Genomic DNA, 17,668 nt, shown 5'->3' with positions numbered 1-17,668 from the left:
GTTATATTAATAAGGCAGGACTCAATCTACCAGATTAGATTCTGTCTTAAGTCAATCTCTTTTGAGATATAAAAGAGAGATGTGAGCAGAGAGACATGGGGACCTCACACCACCAAGAAAGCAGTGCTGGGAGCAGAGTGTGTCCTTTGGACCCAGGGTTCCTGTGCTGAGAAACCCCTAGTCCAGGGGAAGATTGATGCCAAGGACCTTCTTCCAGAGCTGACACAGAGAGAAAGTCTCTCCTTGGAGCTGATGTCCTGAATCTGAACTTCTAGCCTACTAGACTGTGAGAGAACAAATCTCTGTTTGTTAAAGTCATTCACTTGTGGTATTTCTGTTATAGCAGCACTAGATAACTAAGATGGAGACCTAGCCCCAAATTGTGATGTGGACCACATTCCCTTTGTAGCTTGTAGTTGGAGGAAAAACATCAGTGCATTCCAACTTGGACAAAGCCTAGAATATAGTGTAGTAATTAAGAACTCAGATTTGCTTCAGACGTAGGCCTGGCCTTGATTCCTAACTCTTCTTACTGGCCATTTGACTTTGAGCAAGTTCTCTGGATCTTCATTTTTCCATCTCTAAAATGAGGATAAGGAAACTAAAAGTGTCTGCTTCAAGGATTGTTGTCATGATTATGCAGATAATCCATAGAACCCACTATTAACATAGGTTTGGAACATAATTGGATACATTAGGGTTTTTTCGTTGCAAGCAAGCATTGCATTTCATTAGAAGACTATGGGGTAGCTTAGAGAATCAAAGGATCAACTAAAAAACAAGTTCATAAGGGGCAAGATGTATTGTCAGGAGCTAGCTGACAATCTGGTCAACTCTAAATGTTTTTATCCTTGTGTCATCCTGTTTGAGAATCAGTGTTTTGGCTCAAGGAGCCCCATTTGCCTAGTTGGGTCACTCGCCTACTACTTGGCCAGGCCAGGGAACTTTTAATGACAGCCCCACCAATATTGCCTATGCTAGTGAAGGGGTTATTTCCCCAAAGTATGCTGGGGCACTGTTACCAGGAAAATCCCAACAAATATCATTATGGTGCACTTAATGAACCTTAGCATTATTGTTATTATAAATTTTTATTATCCTTCAGCATGTTACAGCAGGTGCCCACCTCAAGTGTTGTTATCAGGGATAAAGCAGATAATCCACAGAATCCACTCTTAACACTGGTTCAGAGCGTAACTGGATCAGTTAGGGTTTTTTGGTTGCAAGCTGTGGTGGATTAATTACTTTTGTGTCTGACCTTTCTGGCCATCGTTTTGTAATTCCCACCCATGTGATTGGGTGGGACTGTGTGACAGGGTAATTGTCGCCTACCAAGGGGATTGGTCAGTTTTGCCTTAAAAGAGAGCCAGTTATGGAGCAGAGAGGGAGATCTCCTCACCACCAAGGAGGAACAGCCAGGAGCCGGCATGTCCTTTGGAGCTGGAATCTCTGCGCTCGGGGGCTCCTGGGACCAGGAGATAGAGAAAAAGTGAGGTGTAACCCTGGAGATGGTGAGAAGCAGTAGCAGGAGAAACCTGGCAGCAGGAGATGATGTGTTGGGCTTCCCAGCCCATGGAGAGAGAAAGCTGAGTGCCTTTGGGCAGATGCCTAAGGCCAGGGAGAGGCATGCCTGCGGGCATGGCTGGGAAGAAGCTATCCTGATGAAAGAAATGTATCCTTGAGTGTTCCTGAGCCTGAATTAGAACCTGTTACTTCCCTAATACACCACATAATTGTGAGTATAGTCTGTGAGTTCCGTGTGGCCATTGCAATGAATTATCAAACCCAGCAGAGAAGTAGAGAGTGTTGTGGGAGGGATGTTTGGTGTCAGAGTTGGTAAAGATGGCTGAGAGGGGAGGCATGTCTGACTTCTGCCTCATAGGACCCAGCCTTGGGCTGTTGATTTTGATTCTCTTTCCCTCTTGAGGGGTTAGAGGTGGTCAGATACTGCCCCCATGCCATTTTTTTTACACAAGAGACCCCTATATTTCATTACAAGGCTATACGGTAACTCACAGAGTGTAAGGATCGCCTAAAAAACTAACCTCAGAATTAAAGCTCATGTTATAACAAAGAGTAGAGTCAAGAGGCTTAGACTGGATTCAGCAGAGTGATTTCTGTCCAATCCAAAGAGCACCCAAAAAGCTGGTCAAAGAAAGGGGCCACTCCTCTGCAATCCCCTCTTCCTCAAACATTGCTTTACTGCCCAGCTCTGCTCCCCACCACCATCATTACTCAGGATATCAAACCACACTGTGTTTCCTGAGGACTCCCTCCTTGTCCATTTCAGAGCCCATTCTAAAGGCAACAGAAGGAGGATGTGTGGAGAAATATTCTTTACAGTGGGAATGAATCATGGACGAGAGGCCATGGATACTTAGAGTACAAGGTGATCTCACATGTTCTGTGTCCTAACTGTTCTCTAGATGCGCCTCCATTTTGTGACTGCTCATAGGGTTTCTAAGCTCATTATCTCAGAAGAAAATTGAAAAGTAATCACTTTGTGCACTCTTTATTTGTGCCCGGATTCTGAGGATACAGCTGGACTCTGAGTGCTATAAAGCTTAAGTTTCTCCCCCTCCTTGTTTGAAAGGGTTATTTTACCCACAAAGTTTCATTTCAAGTAAAACACTGTTCAGATAGTTGTAACAAACTTGGGAACAAAAAAGAGAGAGCTCCTTTTCTTTCTTTCTTAATTAATTTTTTATTGTGCTTTAGATGAAGGTTTACAGAGCAAATTAGTTTCTCATTAAACAATTAATACATATATTGTTTGGTGACATTGGTTGCCAACCCCACAATATGTCAACACTCTCCCCTTCGCCCATTTAGCCTTATTTTGATTTATGGGCCTGTCTAATCTTTGGCTGAAGGGTGAACCTCAGGAGTGACTTAAGTACTGAGTTAAAAGGGTGTCCTGGGCCATACTCTTCAGGTGTCCCCAGTCTCTGTCAGACCAGTAAGTCTGGTCAAAAAGAGAGGGTTTCTTTCCGTGACTTTGTTCCACACCAGATTCCTATCCTGGGACAGTTTTTCTTCAGATGCTGAGAATCATTGCTACAATTTGTCATCCGTCAAGCAAAGGGTATATTATGAACCGCAGTAATTTCCATTTCTTTTTGACATTTTCCTTCTTCATTTTATTGTAATTTTACTTTTCAAACTGCCTCCCTCTTCCCACCTCTGTGCTTTTACCTGAATTCACACTGCACTGAGATAAGCAAATCGGTGGTTCTGTATCCTGTGGAAGATATGGCTGCTGGAGGCTCAGATGTGAAGATGAAGCCAAGGTGGAAAAAATGCTTGCTCAATGGCATTGTGGGTAGCAAGGCATCGTTTGCGAAAGGCTGGCTTTAGGAATGTTTGTGATATTGCCCCAGAGAAGGTTTATGTGGAAGGTGTTATCAACATTGGTTTGTAATTCAACCAGTATTTGCCGATTTCCTGTCTTTGTATAGGAACATGATAGATGTTACAGATACAACAGTGAAGAAGACAGAGATGGTTTCTTAGAGAAGATAGATAATAAAGAAACAAGTCAATAAACAAAATAATTGCAGTTTTGATAAGTACCTTGAAAAAAATAGGGTGTTATGAAAAGGAATTATTGGAATGAAGGTGGAGAAAGAATGGCTTCTCTGAGGAACTAACAGTTAAGCAGACACCTGAACCAGCTACTCAAACAACCTTCCTCGTAGAAGGTACCATAAGCACCAGGCAGTAAAGAGCTTGGTGTATACTAGGAACCATCAGATGCCCAGGGTGGGGGAATGAAGTAAAGCAGGATCTTCTTTGGCTTTCAGGACAGCTTCAGACTGGAATTTATTTCTACAAATTGTATCTTAGACAAATCATACAGTCCTTGAAAGCAGTGACCACAGTTACCTTGTTCTCTGTTATGGGGCCCAGCAGAGTGCTTGGCCCAGAGGAGGCCCTTAAAAATATTTCCTCAATCAATATATGAATGAATGAATTTTTTTTAGAATGATTTTTTAATAGTGCTTTAGGTAAAAGTTTGCAGAGCAAATTAGTTTCTCATTAAACAATTCATAAACGTACTATTTTGTGACATTGGTTGCCAACCCTGCAATGTGTCAACACTCTCCCCTTCTCGACCTCAGTTTCCCCATTTCCATTCGTCCCTTCCTGCCTTCTCGCCTTTGCTTTTAGTCTTGTATACATGGTTCAACTGTGTGTGTTATTGTTTGTTTTATAGGCCTGTCTAATCTTTGACTGAAGGGTGAACTTTAGGAGTGACTTCAGTTCTGAGTTAGAAGGGTGTCCAGGGGGACCATACTCTCAGGGTTTCTCCAGTCTGTCATTCTAGTAAGTCTGGTCTTTTTTTGTGAGTTAGAATTTTGTTCGACATTTTTCTCCAGCTCTGCCTAGGACCCTCTATTTTGATCCCTGTCAGAGCAGTTGGTGGTGGTATTTGGGCACCATGTAGTTGTGCTGGACTCAGTCTGGTGAAGGCTTTGGTAGTTGTGGTCCATTAGTCCTTTGGACTAATCTTTTCTTTGTGTCTTTGGTTTTCTTCATTCTCCTTTTCTTCAGATGGAGTGGGACCAATAGACATATCTTAAATGGACACTGAGAAGCTTTTAAGATCCTGGATGCTACTCACCAAAATAGGTTGTAGAACATTTTCTTTATAAACAATGTGGTAGATATTCCCTGAGACCATGGTCCCTCACCTTCAGCCTGGTAACTCAGTCCTTCAGGGAGTCTGGATGTGTCTATGAAGCTCCTATGACTTTGCCTTGGTCAAGTTGTGCTGGCTTCTCCAATACTGTGTACTCTCTTACCCTTCAACAAAGTTACCACTTACCTATTGTCTAGTTAATGTTTTTCCCTCCCTACGAATGAATGAATTTTAACATGTATTCTTCCTTCTTTCTTTCTTGCACTGTGATTGAAAGAATTGTAGAGCCTCAGTGTTAAAAGGTATATGTGGGGTCAGCTGGTTCTGCTTCTCACCTGTTTGCCTAAATCTCCACTTCAGCATGCCTGTACCTGCCTGCCTACATTTCTTCAACACCCCCAAGGTGGAGGACTCAGCTCCTCTGGAGCCAGCTTGGTCATTAAATAATATTATTTTGAATAGGTTACCATGCACATGATGCAAAATCCAAAAGTACCTATCCCTTATGTATAGAAAAGTAACTGCTCCTGCCGTTTTTGCCCCCATCACCCAGTTCGTCTCTCCGTAGGCAACCACCCTTAGCAGATTCCAGATAGAGTCTGTGTACTTATATAAAGATATAAAAATTTTTTAATGAAAATAGATTAATAATTATTATTATGAAAGAATCATGTACCTATAAAGAAAATACAAAAGGGTATAAAAGAAAAAAGTAGTATCCTTTAACCCAGCCTTTGAAGAAAACTGTTGTTAACATTTTGTTATCTGTTGTAAAAATGGCACAGCATTGTCCGACCTCCTCTAACTTCAGGGAGGGAGGAGAATCAACATCAGCAGTAGCTCAAAGCTGATTCCTATGAGGTGGCGCTCAGGCATATCTGCACTCTGCAGCCTTTTTACCAATTCTGATATACCAGCCATCCCTCCCATGGCACCCTCTACTTCTCTGCTTGGTTTGATAATTTTTTGCAGTGGCCACACAGAACTCACAGACCATACTCACGATTATGGGGTTTATTAGGGAAGTAATAATTTACCATTTAGGATCAGGATCAACCTGGAAGTAAGAGGAACATCTCAAGATACAGTTCTTAGGTCAGGACAGCTTCTTCTCAGCTGCATCCACAGGCCTGTGCCTTTGGCCTTTGGCCTTTGGCCCTCTCCCTCTGCCTTTGGCCATTGGCCCTGGATCCTCAGCTTGGCCTTTGCCCTGCTTGGTCAAGTGTTAACAAAGCTCTTTAGCTTTGCTGATAAGTGCCTAGAGGCACCCCACTCCACCAGGAAGCTTCCTGCTTGAAAGTGCTCAGCTCTTTCGCTCTATGGGCCTAGTGACCCACTATAGCCACTTTTACTTCATGGGATGGGAAACCCACAGCACCATCTCATGTAGTTGCCATCTACAGTGTTTTAACTCTTCCTGTCTCCTGGGCCTAAGAGGTTCTCAGTACAGGGACCCCAGGTCCAGAGGATGTGTTCTCCTCCTGGCTCTTCTTCTTGATGGTAGTGGGGTCCCCCTCCAATCTCTGGGATTGACTGCCTTTAAGCCTAGTGGGATGCCAAAACTGACCAATCCCCTACAATGTTTCCATGTACTTTATTTGCATAGTCCACTCCCACAAGGGTTCCATGTACCTTCTTTGCTTTAGTAAAACTGTCCAATCCCTTTGGTAGGCCAAAAAGACCTTATTTGTAAAGCCCCCTCAATCATTTTGTGGGAGTTACAAGACCATGGCTAGAATATGCAATTCACTGCACCAAATCTTTTTGATTTTTTTGCTCTGTGTGTATGTGTACAGTTTACACAAATGATAAAATTGTGAACATGCATTGTTCTTTACTTGAAATAAATTAACAATATATCTAGGTGATCAGACCATAGCAGCACGTCCGGAGATAGCTAGTTTTTTAAATTGTGGCATAGATTCTACTGTATGACTGTACCATAGTTTATTTATCCAAAAATCTCCATTGGGGGACCTTTATGTGGTCTCCAAAGTTTTTTTCTATTGAAGCCAATGCTATATGAATATCCTTGTACAGATATATCATTTCACATGTGCGTGAGTGTATCTGTAGGATATTGCCAAGGCGTAAACCTGCTAGTCAGGTAGTATGAGCTATTTTAATGTTGCCAAATGGCTCTCCATTTGCAAGTTGTACTGATTTACACTCCCCCAGGCAATATATGAGTGTGCTCGTTCCTTTTTTGAGCATCTTTTATTCTTAGAAGCTTCTGCCTTTTTGTAATAATTGATCTGAAATGTGCCTCACTGCAATTTCCACCTACCTTTCCTACTTTTGCTCTCTGGGGCTCCACGGTCTGGCTTTGTGTGGGCTTCTTCTTTGTATCTTGACTCCCCTATGAGTTAGAAGGATGAATAATGAACCACATTCCATGGATGAAGGTGGTGCCCATCCCAGAGAACAGACCAGGAACAGTTAGGCTGTGGGCACTTAAATAACTGCTGGGACTCTAGGTAGAAGAGGAAGAGGCTGCTTTTACGACTTAAGTCACTTTAGGGCTGGCAACTCACTGCTAGCCTGAGGTCCTTATTTTAAAAAATGTTTTTTAAAATTTCACAAATAACGTGTATATATTTACCCTGTAAAAAAAATTCAAACATTACAGAAAAGGGAACCATGTTCCCCCCCTTTTTTAAAAATAAGTTTAGAGGATCCCCTCCCAGATCTTTTTCTCTGTGTTTACATATGTACCCATATGTAAATGTATTTGGAACCCTGGGGGCACAGTGGCTAAGAGCTGGATTGCTAACCAAGAGGTCGGCAATGTGAACCCACCAGCCACCCTCTGGAAACCCTAAGAGGCAATTCTACTCTGTCCTAAAGAGTCTCTGTGAGTCGAAATTGACTCCGCAGCAACGGGTTTGGTTTTTTTTGTAAATGTGTTATGCTGTATATATTCTACAGTTTGATTTTTTTTAACTCAAAATATGTCTTAGAGATATAACTCTGTTATTATTTATTGATCTTCCACCTCATTTTGTTTGGCTGACACGAATTATTCCATAGTATGGTTATACTGTCATGGTTTATTTATCCTCTTGTCCATTGATGTACACTTAAAGTTGTTTCAAATTTCGAATTACAAATAATGCTGTGGTGTGTGTCCTTATCCCCACCCCTTTTGTGCGCATGTGTAAGCATTGCTCTAGGGTGGATGCTGTTAAGTGGAATTACTAGATCCTAGGCTATTTTTTTTTTTTTAGGCTATTTTAAGTTCTAACAGATTCAGCCAAGTTGCTTTCCAAAGTTGATGTGCCAATTTCCACCTACATTACTGTATGGCGTGCGTGTTTCTGGATAGCCCCCACGACATATGATATTATGAAACTTGGAAACATTTGCCACTCTTATGGGTAATAAATAGTTTGTGATTGTCCTAACATGCATTTCCCTGGTTACTAACAACCTTGAGCAAGTTTTCATGTTTATTAGCCATTTGTATTTTCTCTGTTAATTACCATGCTTATATCCTGTGCCCATTTTCTTCTTTTATTTTTAAATCTTTTATGTACACCCTCACCTCACTTATTCCAAAGACCAGGTCATTATGCGAAATCATTGTTATGCAAAAATGGAGATGACCACATCAGGCCACAAAATGGAGAATGACTATATCATTACACAACTGACAAATTACATCATTACATAACTGCCATATTATATCATTATATAACTGCCATATTATATCATTTATGTAACTGCCATATTACATCATTATATAACTGCGAAGTTACATCATTATATAACTGCCAAACCACTGAGAATCATGGTCCAACCCAACTGAAACATAAGCTTAACCATTAAAGCCAGCACTACTCTCGCCTTGTACCTTTGTTACTGCCAGATGTATGTTGTTAATGTGCAAAATAGTTGTATGGTAGATTTTTTCCTATTGTAAATGTGAAATGTCAGATAATGGGATAGTCGATAAGTAAGGAGAAGATGTGTTAATTTGTGAGAGTTCTTTGTATATTCTGGATACTAAACCTTGGTCTGTTATATATGTTGTTAATATTTTCTCTCACAGATTCTTTAAATAAAGGATCCCATCGTCCTATTCTTGAGTATCTTTTTTTTGGGTGTGACCCAATAGTGTTTTCATATCCAATTACACTACTTTACAGTATAGAGCAGTAACACTTTACACAAAGGATCTTTCTTAGAGAAGTTCAATAATTTAAGACTGTCCCATGGGAATAAATATAAAGGGATGGTAGTGGGGATATTGTCTTGAGCACATAAATACACAGCCATTATGGCACATTAGGTGAATATATAAAATATGAAAACATATGGACATATGTGTAGCAGTTAAAACTTTGGGACCAGACTACCTGAGTTAAAATATGGCCTCTGCCCCTTGCTAATAATTGAATGATCTTGGGCAATTTTCTTAAATTCTCTAAGTGTCAGATTCCTCACCTGTGAAATGGGGATCATAAGAATATCTGCATTGTTGCATTGGTGGGGAATCAAAATTGAACTCCATTGGTAGAATTCTATCACTGAACCACCAATGCCCCCAACGCACTTCCTGTGAATTGCCACGTGTCTATCAATGGAGGCTTGTGAGTTACTGTAGTGTTGAACAGATTTTAGCAGAGCTTCTAGACTGAGACAGACTAGGAAGAAAAGCCTGGCAACTTACTCCCAAAAATCAACCAGTGAAAGCCCTGTGGATCACAACAGTCCAATCTGAAACTGAACATGGGGACGGCACAGGAACGGGCAAAGTTTCGTTCCACCGTGCACGGAGTTGCCGTGAGTTGGGGGCCAACTGGGTGGCCGCTAGCAACAACAAAATTACCTTCTTCCTAGGAATGTTTTGAGGATTAGATGAGTTAATAGGTGCAAAGTGCTTTTAGCAAGGCTTGGCACATGGAGAACTCTATAAATATTAGCTATTACATAATAAAATTTGGCCTTCATATTGTTTTTTATCACATCTGACTTCTGTTCCAAATTGACTTTTGGGTGTGTTTTGCTCAGCGTCTAGTACCACCTCCTAATGAACGCTGAGATAAGATGGTTATATGACATAAAAAGATTAAAAATAAAAATAACAGCATTTTTTTTTAAAGACATGAGTCGTAAGAACAATGTCATAAAAAAGTTCAATATAAATAACAATTTCTTTACAATATACTGCCCAAGGATAGTAGGTGTTTCTCTTTATCAGTTAAAGTGGTGAAGCAATTGTAGAAGTACAGTTTATAATTCACTCAGGTTGCCAGCTTTACAATTGTGCAGTTTTTGATTCTTTTTTTTTATTTGAGGGGATTTATGTTATTTCACAATCCAAGTATAAAGTGAATTGATTGATTTTTATGTGCCATGATTCCCATAATTCAAAGTTGCACTCAGTGCGACCACTCTGTGCTCACCATACATAGTTCACTGGATCGTTTGTTGTCCTCTGAGCTGTTCATACCATTTTTCAGTATTGGGTGGGCCTGCTGATCTTCCTAGGGGTAATGAGTATGTTAAAATACAGGGTGAAACATCCCAGACTTATTCTAGACTGAATGCCGAGCTAGCTTTGGGTTAAGTGATGCTATGGTAAATGATTTAGTTCTTCTCTGGAGTCTCCTGAACAGATATCCTGCTCCTCTAAGATGAGATGTTCCTTGACCCCTTTTCTCACACCCTTTGTGCTTACGTGCTCCTTCACCCACTGTGTGGAGTTGAAGAAGACCAGGGTCCTGGAGAGCCCTGGATGGTTCTAAGTTAAAACAGCATGCCTAACTGTTTGCTTCTTTGCTGCTAAATTTGGAGTACTACTTTGTACTTCTCATTGTTGAGGATAGGGGACAGGGAGAGGCAGGCCTTTGACAGGTGGTTCTTCTAGTGTGCTGGTGTCACTGTATGTGAGCCTTCGTGTCTGGTGCACTAAAATGCTGTGGTCGCTACCATTTCAACTTGCTAGAATAGCTAAAATAAAAAAAACTGACAATAGCAATGTTGATAAAGATGTGGAGCAGCTAGAACTCTCGTGTATTGCTGGTGGGTATAAAACAGTACAAATACTTTGGAGAACTGTTTAACAATTTCTTCTAAAGTTACACATGCATCTACCCCATACCTAGCAATTCCACTTCTAGGAGTCTATCCAAATGAAATGAAAACATATGTCCACATAAAGGCTTGCATATGAATTTCATAATAGCCTTATTCATAATGTGTGGTATAATAGCAAAAATTAAACAATCAAATCCTATCAATGGGAGAATGGATAAACCACTTGTGGAGTATTCATACATTGGAATACTGTTATTGTTAGTTGCTACTAATTCATGACGAACCCATGTACAACAGAATGAAACCTTGCCTGGTCCTGTGCCATATTCATAACTGTTGGTATATGCTAGAGTCCATTGTTGTGGCCACTGTGTATTTTGAGTGCCTTCCAACCTGGGGGGCTCATCTTCCAGCCCCATATTGGACAATTTTCTGTTGTGATCCATAGGGTTTATTGGCTAATCTTTGGAAGTAGATCACCAAAACTGTCTTCCTAATCTGTCTAGTTTGGAAGCTCTACTGAAACCTGTCCACCATGGATGACCATGCTGGTATTTGAAATATCAGTGTCATAGCTCCAGCATCATTGCAACACTTGAGCTAACAGTATGACAAATTGACAGATGAGTGGTGGCAATGGAACACTACTCAGCAATAAAAAAGAGCAAAATTACAGACTCACATAACATAAATGAATACAAAAAATATGTTGTTGAATGAAAGAAGCCAAATACAGAGAAGTGTGATTCCATTTATGTGAAGTCCAAGAATAGGCAAAACTAATCTATGGGAATAGAAATCAGAATACTGATTACCACTGGAGTGGGAGGTGGAGAACTGGAATTGACTGGGAAAGACACAAGAGAACTTTATTGGATGAGGGTAGTGTTCTGCATGTTTGGTTACTTGGATAAACACAATTACCAAAACTCATCCAATTGAGTAGTTAGGATCTGTGCGTTTTATTGTGTGTTAATTATGGTTCAATTAAAAAAATATATGCTTTTTTTCCTGTTTCATAGTCCTAATTATTTATATTTATCAGGATTGTCACCTTTTGCAACGCTAGATGACATAACACCTTAGCTGTATATCAGAGGTTCTTAGGCTGCAGTCTAGTGATAGTTTTCAGTGACTCCATGAGCCCCATGAAACTGAATGAGCAATTTCGCATGTATTTGTGCATTTACTTTCCCCCGTGGAACGGGTTCATAGCTGTCATTATATTCTCCAAAGAGTCTGTGAACAGAACCTCTGCATTAGGTGGTTCAAACAGAATGTGTAGGAATCAATATCGGTAGTTAAAGATGAATGAATGAAGAAATCATGAACTGTTTTAGGTTGACGTTGAAGAAACCAAGCCCCTCATAGTTGCAGGTTAAAACTGGCAGATGTCAGTGGCTTCATGAAACTAGCAAAAATTAGACTAACCTGGCCTGAGAAATAGGATGAAGTCCTAGTAAGAATAGCAGGCAGAGTCAGTGTACCATAAAAGAGCTTCCAATCATATTTATCGAAAAAGATGGCTGTTATTCAAAGTATCATATATATTGTGCCTGTTTTAAATATTGAAATTAGATGAATGTACTAGAAGCCATAGTTACAATTCCACTGTAAAAAATTATTTAATGCTTTTCTCTTGACAGGAAAAAACAATTACCATAGTTAATGCTAACAGAATTGTATTGGGTTCAGCTTTGCTAAGGTTCGACAAAAGATGACAATTTTGATTGGCTCTATTATGGCAATTTTCATACACTGAGTTTTGAGAATTGGTTATTCACTCTCAGTCCCTGATTGCAGGGAGACAGTGCAGCATTAAATTGATGGCACAGGGATGTAAGTGCTCTTTTGTGATGTGAAGTTGCTCCAAGAACACCTGAGAACCTTGGCTTTCTTTTATTTGGTTATTGACAGGTTTCTGTGGTCTATTTTGTCCGATATGTCTTGAGTGTGACATCGCCAGGCATTACGGAGAGTGTCTTTGTTGGCCATTGTTACTTGGGTCCTCCTTTGCACTAAGAATTGGCACCAGAGAGAGACATAAAATACGGGTAAGTGTGTTTAAAGGTATATATGAACCTGGATGTATGTGAGAACCTGGATGTCCTCCACACCTGTGATTTCCCCCACAAAAGAAGTCAGGGGGAAGCTTAAAAATACCACGCTTTTCTTGGTGGTAGGCTTTGGGAAAAGACATGGAATATACTTCTGATTTAATTCATTACCAGGAAATATAAGTTAACTAACATGCCATATTGTGAAGGATATTTCCAGGGGGACCTATTATGGGGCAGATTATTGGCCAATGGCTTGCTCAGCCCATTGACCAAATTGTGCTTCCTGAGCCATGGATTGATGAGAATAGGAGGATGCATCGCAGCCTTGGTGGTCCGGTGGTTAAGCATTTGGCTGCTAACCAAAAGATTGGCAATTTGAATCCACCAGCCATTCCTTGGAAACCCTATGGTGCAGTTCTACTCTGTCCCATAGGGTGTCAACTTGATGGTAATGGTATATTTTTTTTTTTTTAAATGAGAGGATGCAGCCATTGTTAGTCAAACCCCTTAAACCAACACACATTCTCTTTCATCTGTAGAAATAAAACTACTTTTCTGCTTCTCTGTCTCTTACTGCATCAAAAGATGATGACAGAATTCCACCAAATTTGAAAGATATACTTGGGATAGTCTGACTTAAAATATACCCTATATGGCATATGCAGCATTCACTTTGGGGATTCCCTAGGGGTCCTTCAAAGATCCAGACAGTCAATTTCCAACGCAGTTCAGACTGAGGTTCACGGAGACCGGGGACAGACAGGCTGTGCATACATGCATAGTAAGATGTGGGGAGTTAAATAAACAGGTCCATTTTCATGTGTTGATATGGAATGGGTCTAAGATTATATTTTTATTTTTTAAATTAAAAAAATATCTATTTTGGCAAAAGTTTACATAGCAAATTAGGTTCCTATTTAACAATTTTAGCACAAAATATTCATTGACGTTAGTCACATTTTTCACATGTCAACATTCTCTTTAATTGTATTCTAGTTATTCTGTTTCTCTGCCCCCTTATCTTCTCATCTATGCTTTAGAATAAGACATATATGGGAACAAGGCACAGAATTATGCAACTATTTACCTCAGAAGACTATATATGTATATGCTTGTGTAGGCATAGAATTTATCTAGAAGGGTATATAAGAAACTACCAACAATGATTGCCTCGGGGCAGGTAACTGGGTGGCTGGGGATGGCTGTGGAAGGGGGATTTACTTTACACTTCCTATCCTTTCTTACTGCCGAGATTTTGAGTTTTAAAACTTGATATAATAGTACTGTTTGAGCTCTGGTAAGGTCGAACATGAATCAAGAGGGAGCAGCTGGAAGCATTTAAAGATTTATTATACTCATACTCCCTGGTGTTCACAGCATGCCCGGCAGGGCTACATGGGGAAAATGCAGGTCTGGTCACAGGCAGAGAAAAGGTGTGTCTGTGGACAAGCACCTTTATTGTGGTTTCCGCAGGAAACCTGACAGGGAGGGGTCAGAGCAGGTAGGTTTTTTATTGGTCAGCCATATTTGAAACTTAAGCCTTGGGGCTTGGGGTGTTTACCAAAGGGGAAACTGAGGGTGTATCATCTAGTTATAGCAGACATGGGTGGAGAAGAGTTACAGAAGAAAATATGGTTAATATGCCATGTGCTCTTACTACCTACTCCAAATAAATAAATGAAATAATTATAAAGATTAGGTTTTAAAAGAAAAAAAAAAAAGGTGTTGGTAGGAGGAACCAGTGGTTTCAAGGTGGTCCAGTGTAGTTTTAGTGGTCCTAAGAGCAGGTCTCTGAATTGCAGGTATTGATTAGCAACCACGCTGCTTCACACTTGGAGCTGGGTTCTTGGGTGCTGACTTTAGGGTGCTGGTGGATGGTGGAGGTGGTGGGCAGGAGGAGCCAGCAGGTCATATTGTACAGGTGCCTGGGTGATGGGAATGAGCTGGTGATCAGTGACAGAACCGACACGGGGTCTCGTCGTAGGGCACACTGTGCGAGGACTGGCTGGCGGTGCACTGCTGCTGGCCTTTTTCCATCTGCCAGGTGGCCCGGGAACTCAAGATGAGGACCTCCCAGTTCTATGAAATCCGGGAAGCTCCTTGCACTAAGGATGCCCTGGTTTGAAAGCCCAAGATAACTCCTCCCTGTCATCCCCCTCACTCCCTGCACCTTCCTCCCAAGCCCCCTTAGTAGAAAGATTTTCTTCTTCCTAACAGTATTAAAATAAATGACTTCCCCCCTACTGTTTCTACTGTTGTTCTCTTTTTACACATACCCCTGCTGAAGAGTCCATTATTTGCCTAGATTTGCTGTTCCAGTCCGGCCAGAGAAGGAAAATTCTAGAGGTGAGTCTTGTGTCCTCTACAATCCACCTGGAGTTTTGGAAGGTTCCATTGTTTTCCAGCTTCCTACTGCCATCATCTCATGAGGAAGAGTTGTTATGTGGCTTCCTTATGCTGTGCCATGTTTCTCAAAATACCAGTGATGAGGCAAAACCAAACTCGTTGCCATCGAGTCGATTCAGACTCATAGCGACCTTATAGGACAGAGTAGAACTGCCCCATAGGGTTTCCAAGGAGTGCCTGGTGGATTTGAACTGCTGACCTTTTGGTTAGCAGCTGTAGCACTTAACCACCATGCCACCAGGGTTTCCGGGTGTTTAATTTCCACTGGCACCTGGAATGGGCACTAAATGTCACTGAAAAACATAGGGACTGTCACTCCCACATCCTGCCTTCTTGGGTCCTAATGGCATAAAGGTGAAAGTCTCAGGTTGGTGCTAATCTTGAACACCTTGTGAATCTTCTTCAGGACCCAGGCTCAGAGTCTTTAGGCAACTGCATCTACCATGTGACCTGAATACCCGTTTTTGTTAAGGCAGGTACACGGCACAGCAAAGGTGTGAAAAGATTGAATTCTGTAGCCTGAATTGCCTTTCCTGTTTACCAACCCCACCCTTTCCAGTTACTAAATGTGTAACTGTAGGCACCTTTGCTAGCTTTTCTGTGCCTCAGTTTCCTCATCTCTAAAATGGGGGTGAGGATAATAATAGTACTGACCTCATAGGGTCGTAAGGATTCTAATGAATGAAAACATTTAGCACAGTGCCTGGCCAGTAGTAAACCAAACCAAACCAAACAAACAAAAAATAAACACAAAAAAATCCCAACCAGTTGCCATTGAGTCAACTTTCACTCATGGCAACCCCATGTGTGTTAAGAGTAGAACTGTGCTCCATAGGATTTTCAATGACTGATATTTCGGATGTAGATTGCCAAGCCTTTCTTTAGAGGCACCTCTGGAGGGACCCCAATCTTTCAGTTAGCAGCCAAGTATGTTAACCATTGTGCCATCCGGGAACCTGGCAAGTAGTAAACCCAATCCAAAAACCAAGCCCATTGCTATCGAGTCAATTCTGACTCATAGCAACCCTATGGGACAGGATAGTACTGCCCCATAGAGTTTCCAAGGAGCATCTGGTGGATTCAAACTGCCAACCTTTTGGTTAGCAGCCATAGGACTTAACCACTACGCCGCCAGGGTTTCCTGGCAAGTAGTAAGTACTCAGTAAATAGTAGGTATTGTTACTATTTTACATTTGTTATATTCATAACATTATACTGGTTTTCTATTTATTGTTGTGATATAAGTTTTTCTTTTAAGATAACTTTTAGATTAACTCAATTTTAAGTTAATTTTAAATATTAAGTAAATAATAATAGAGGTGATGGAAGACCGAAGAATGGGTGCCTTTGAATTATGGCGTTGGTGAAGAATGTTGAATATACTATAAACTGCCAGAAGAATGAACAAAGCCGTCTTGGAAAAAGAACAGCCAGAATGCTCCTTAGAAGCAAGGATGGCAAGACTTTGTCTCGTACACTTTGGACATGTTATCAGGAGGGACCAGTCCCTGGAGAAGGATATCATGCTTGGTAAAGTAGAGGGTCAGCACAAAAGAGGAAGACCCTCAATAAGATGGATTGACACAGTGGCTGCAGCGGTGGGCTCAAACACAGCAACAGTTGTGAGGATGGCGCAGGACTGGGCAGTGTTTTGTTCTGGTGTACATAGGGTCACTATGAGTCAGAACCAATTCGATGGCACCTAACAACAACAATAACAATAGAGATGGTAGGTGGATGTGGCCAAAATTGTGAAGATGGTAATACTAATTGTACTGAGCACTTGTATGTGCTAGGCACTGTACAAAGCACTGTACATGTTTTAAGACATTTCATCCTTAATATCCCCCAGGAAAGTGCTTTATATCCCCATTTTTCCAGAAAAGGAACCTGAGCCACAGAGGGGTTACATAACTTGCCCAAGGCTACACAACTAGGAAGTGATAGGCAGTCAGGTTCCTGAGGCTGTGCTTCTAACATCTGCCCAAGGCAAGTAGAGAAGGCTTTTGGTCAAGAGGCCTTCTTGTGCCCACGTAGCTGTACAAACAGGCGTTTGCTCTACGGAGGTGAACTCAGCCTGGTCAGGGGTGAGAGGAATTGGCACTTAACCCCTGCTCCCACCCCAGCTAAGCAATTCCCGTCTGACAAAGTGACCTATACTCCCACCCCTCACACTTGAATGCCCGTAGCAGCTGCCAGAGCTAAAGTCCTTTGGGGAAAGTTAAATACTCAATGTTGACATTTAATCTGTGATAAAGTACTCCCTTCTCCAAGTCAGCTACTGAAAAAAAACAGGCCTGTGGGACAACTCTATTAAATGAAAATAAACCAGTTTTATTGTTTCATGCTAAACACACACTGGGATTTACAAGCTTATAGCTGAGAACAATACATATTTTTGGCAAAGGAGACTTGGGTAATCTCTCCACTTTTGCATGGTTGACCCCTCCTGGCATGAAGAGCAGATGGTATTTTGTACAGTGGGTTCTGGTGCTTTCTCTCAGCTGATGTAAAAGGT

General features: G+C 41.2%; 1 protein-coding gene across 1 annotated transcript in view; it reads left to right on the top strand.

Annotated features, from left to right (window-relative positions):
- PLAC8L1 (PLAC8 like 1) overlaps nucleotides 1-16,258 on the top strand; it is a 30,428-nt gene extending 14,170 nt beyond the window's left edge. The window contains exons 3-4 of the mRNA XM_003404825.4: nucleotides 12,602-12,738; nucleotides 14,729-16,258. Of these exons, the coding sequence (XP_003404873.1) occupies nucleotides 12,602-12,738; nucleotides 14,729-14,869 (278 nt within the window). The 3' untranslated portion in view covers nucleotides 14,870-16,258. The remainder of the gene's footprint in view (nucleotides 1-12,601; nucleotides 12,739-14,728) is intronic.
- The last annotated feature ends 1,410 nt before the right edge of the window (nucleotides 16,259-17,668 follow it).

This window comes from Loxodonta africana, chromosome 2 (assembly GCF_030014295.1).
Source record: "Loxodonta africana isolate mLoxAfr1 chromosome 2, mLoxAfr1.hap2, whole genome shotgun sequence".
Lineage (NCBI taxonomy): Eukaryota > Metazoa > Chordata > Mammalia > Proboscidea > Elephantidae > Loxodonta > Loxodonta africana.
This window is presented reverse-complemented; position numbering and strand designations above follow the sequence as displayed.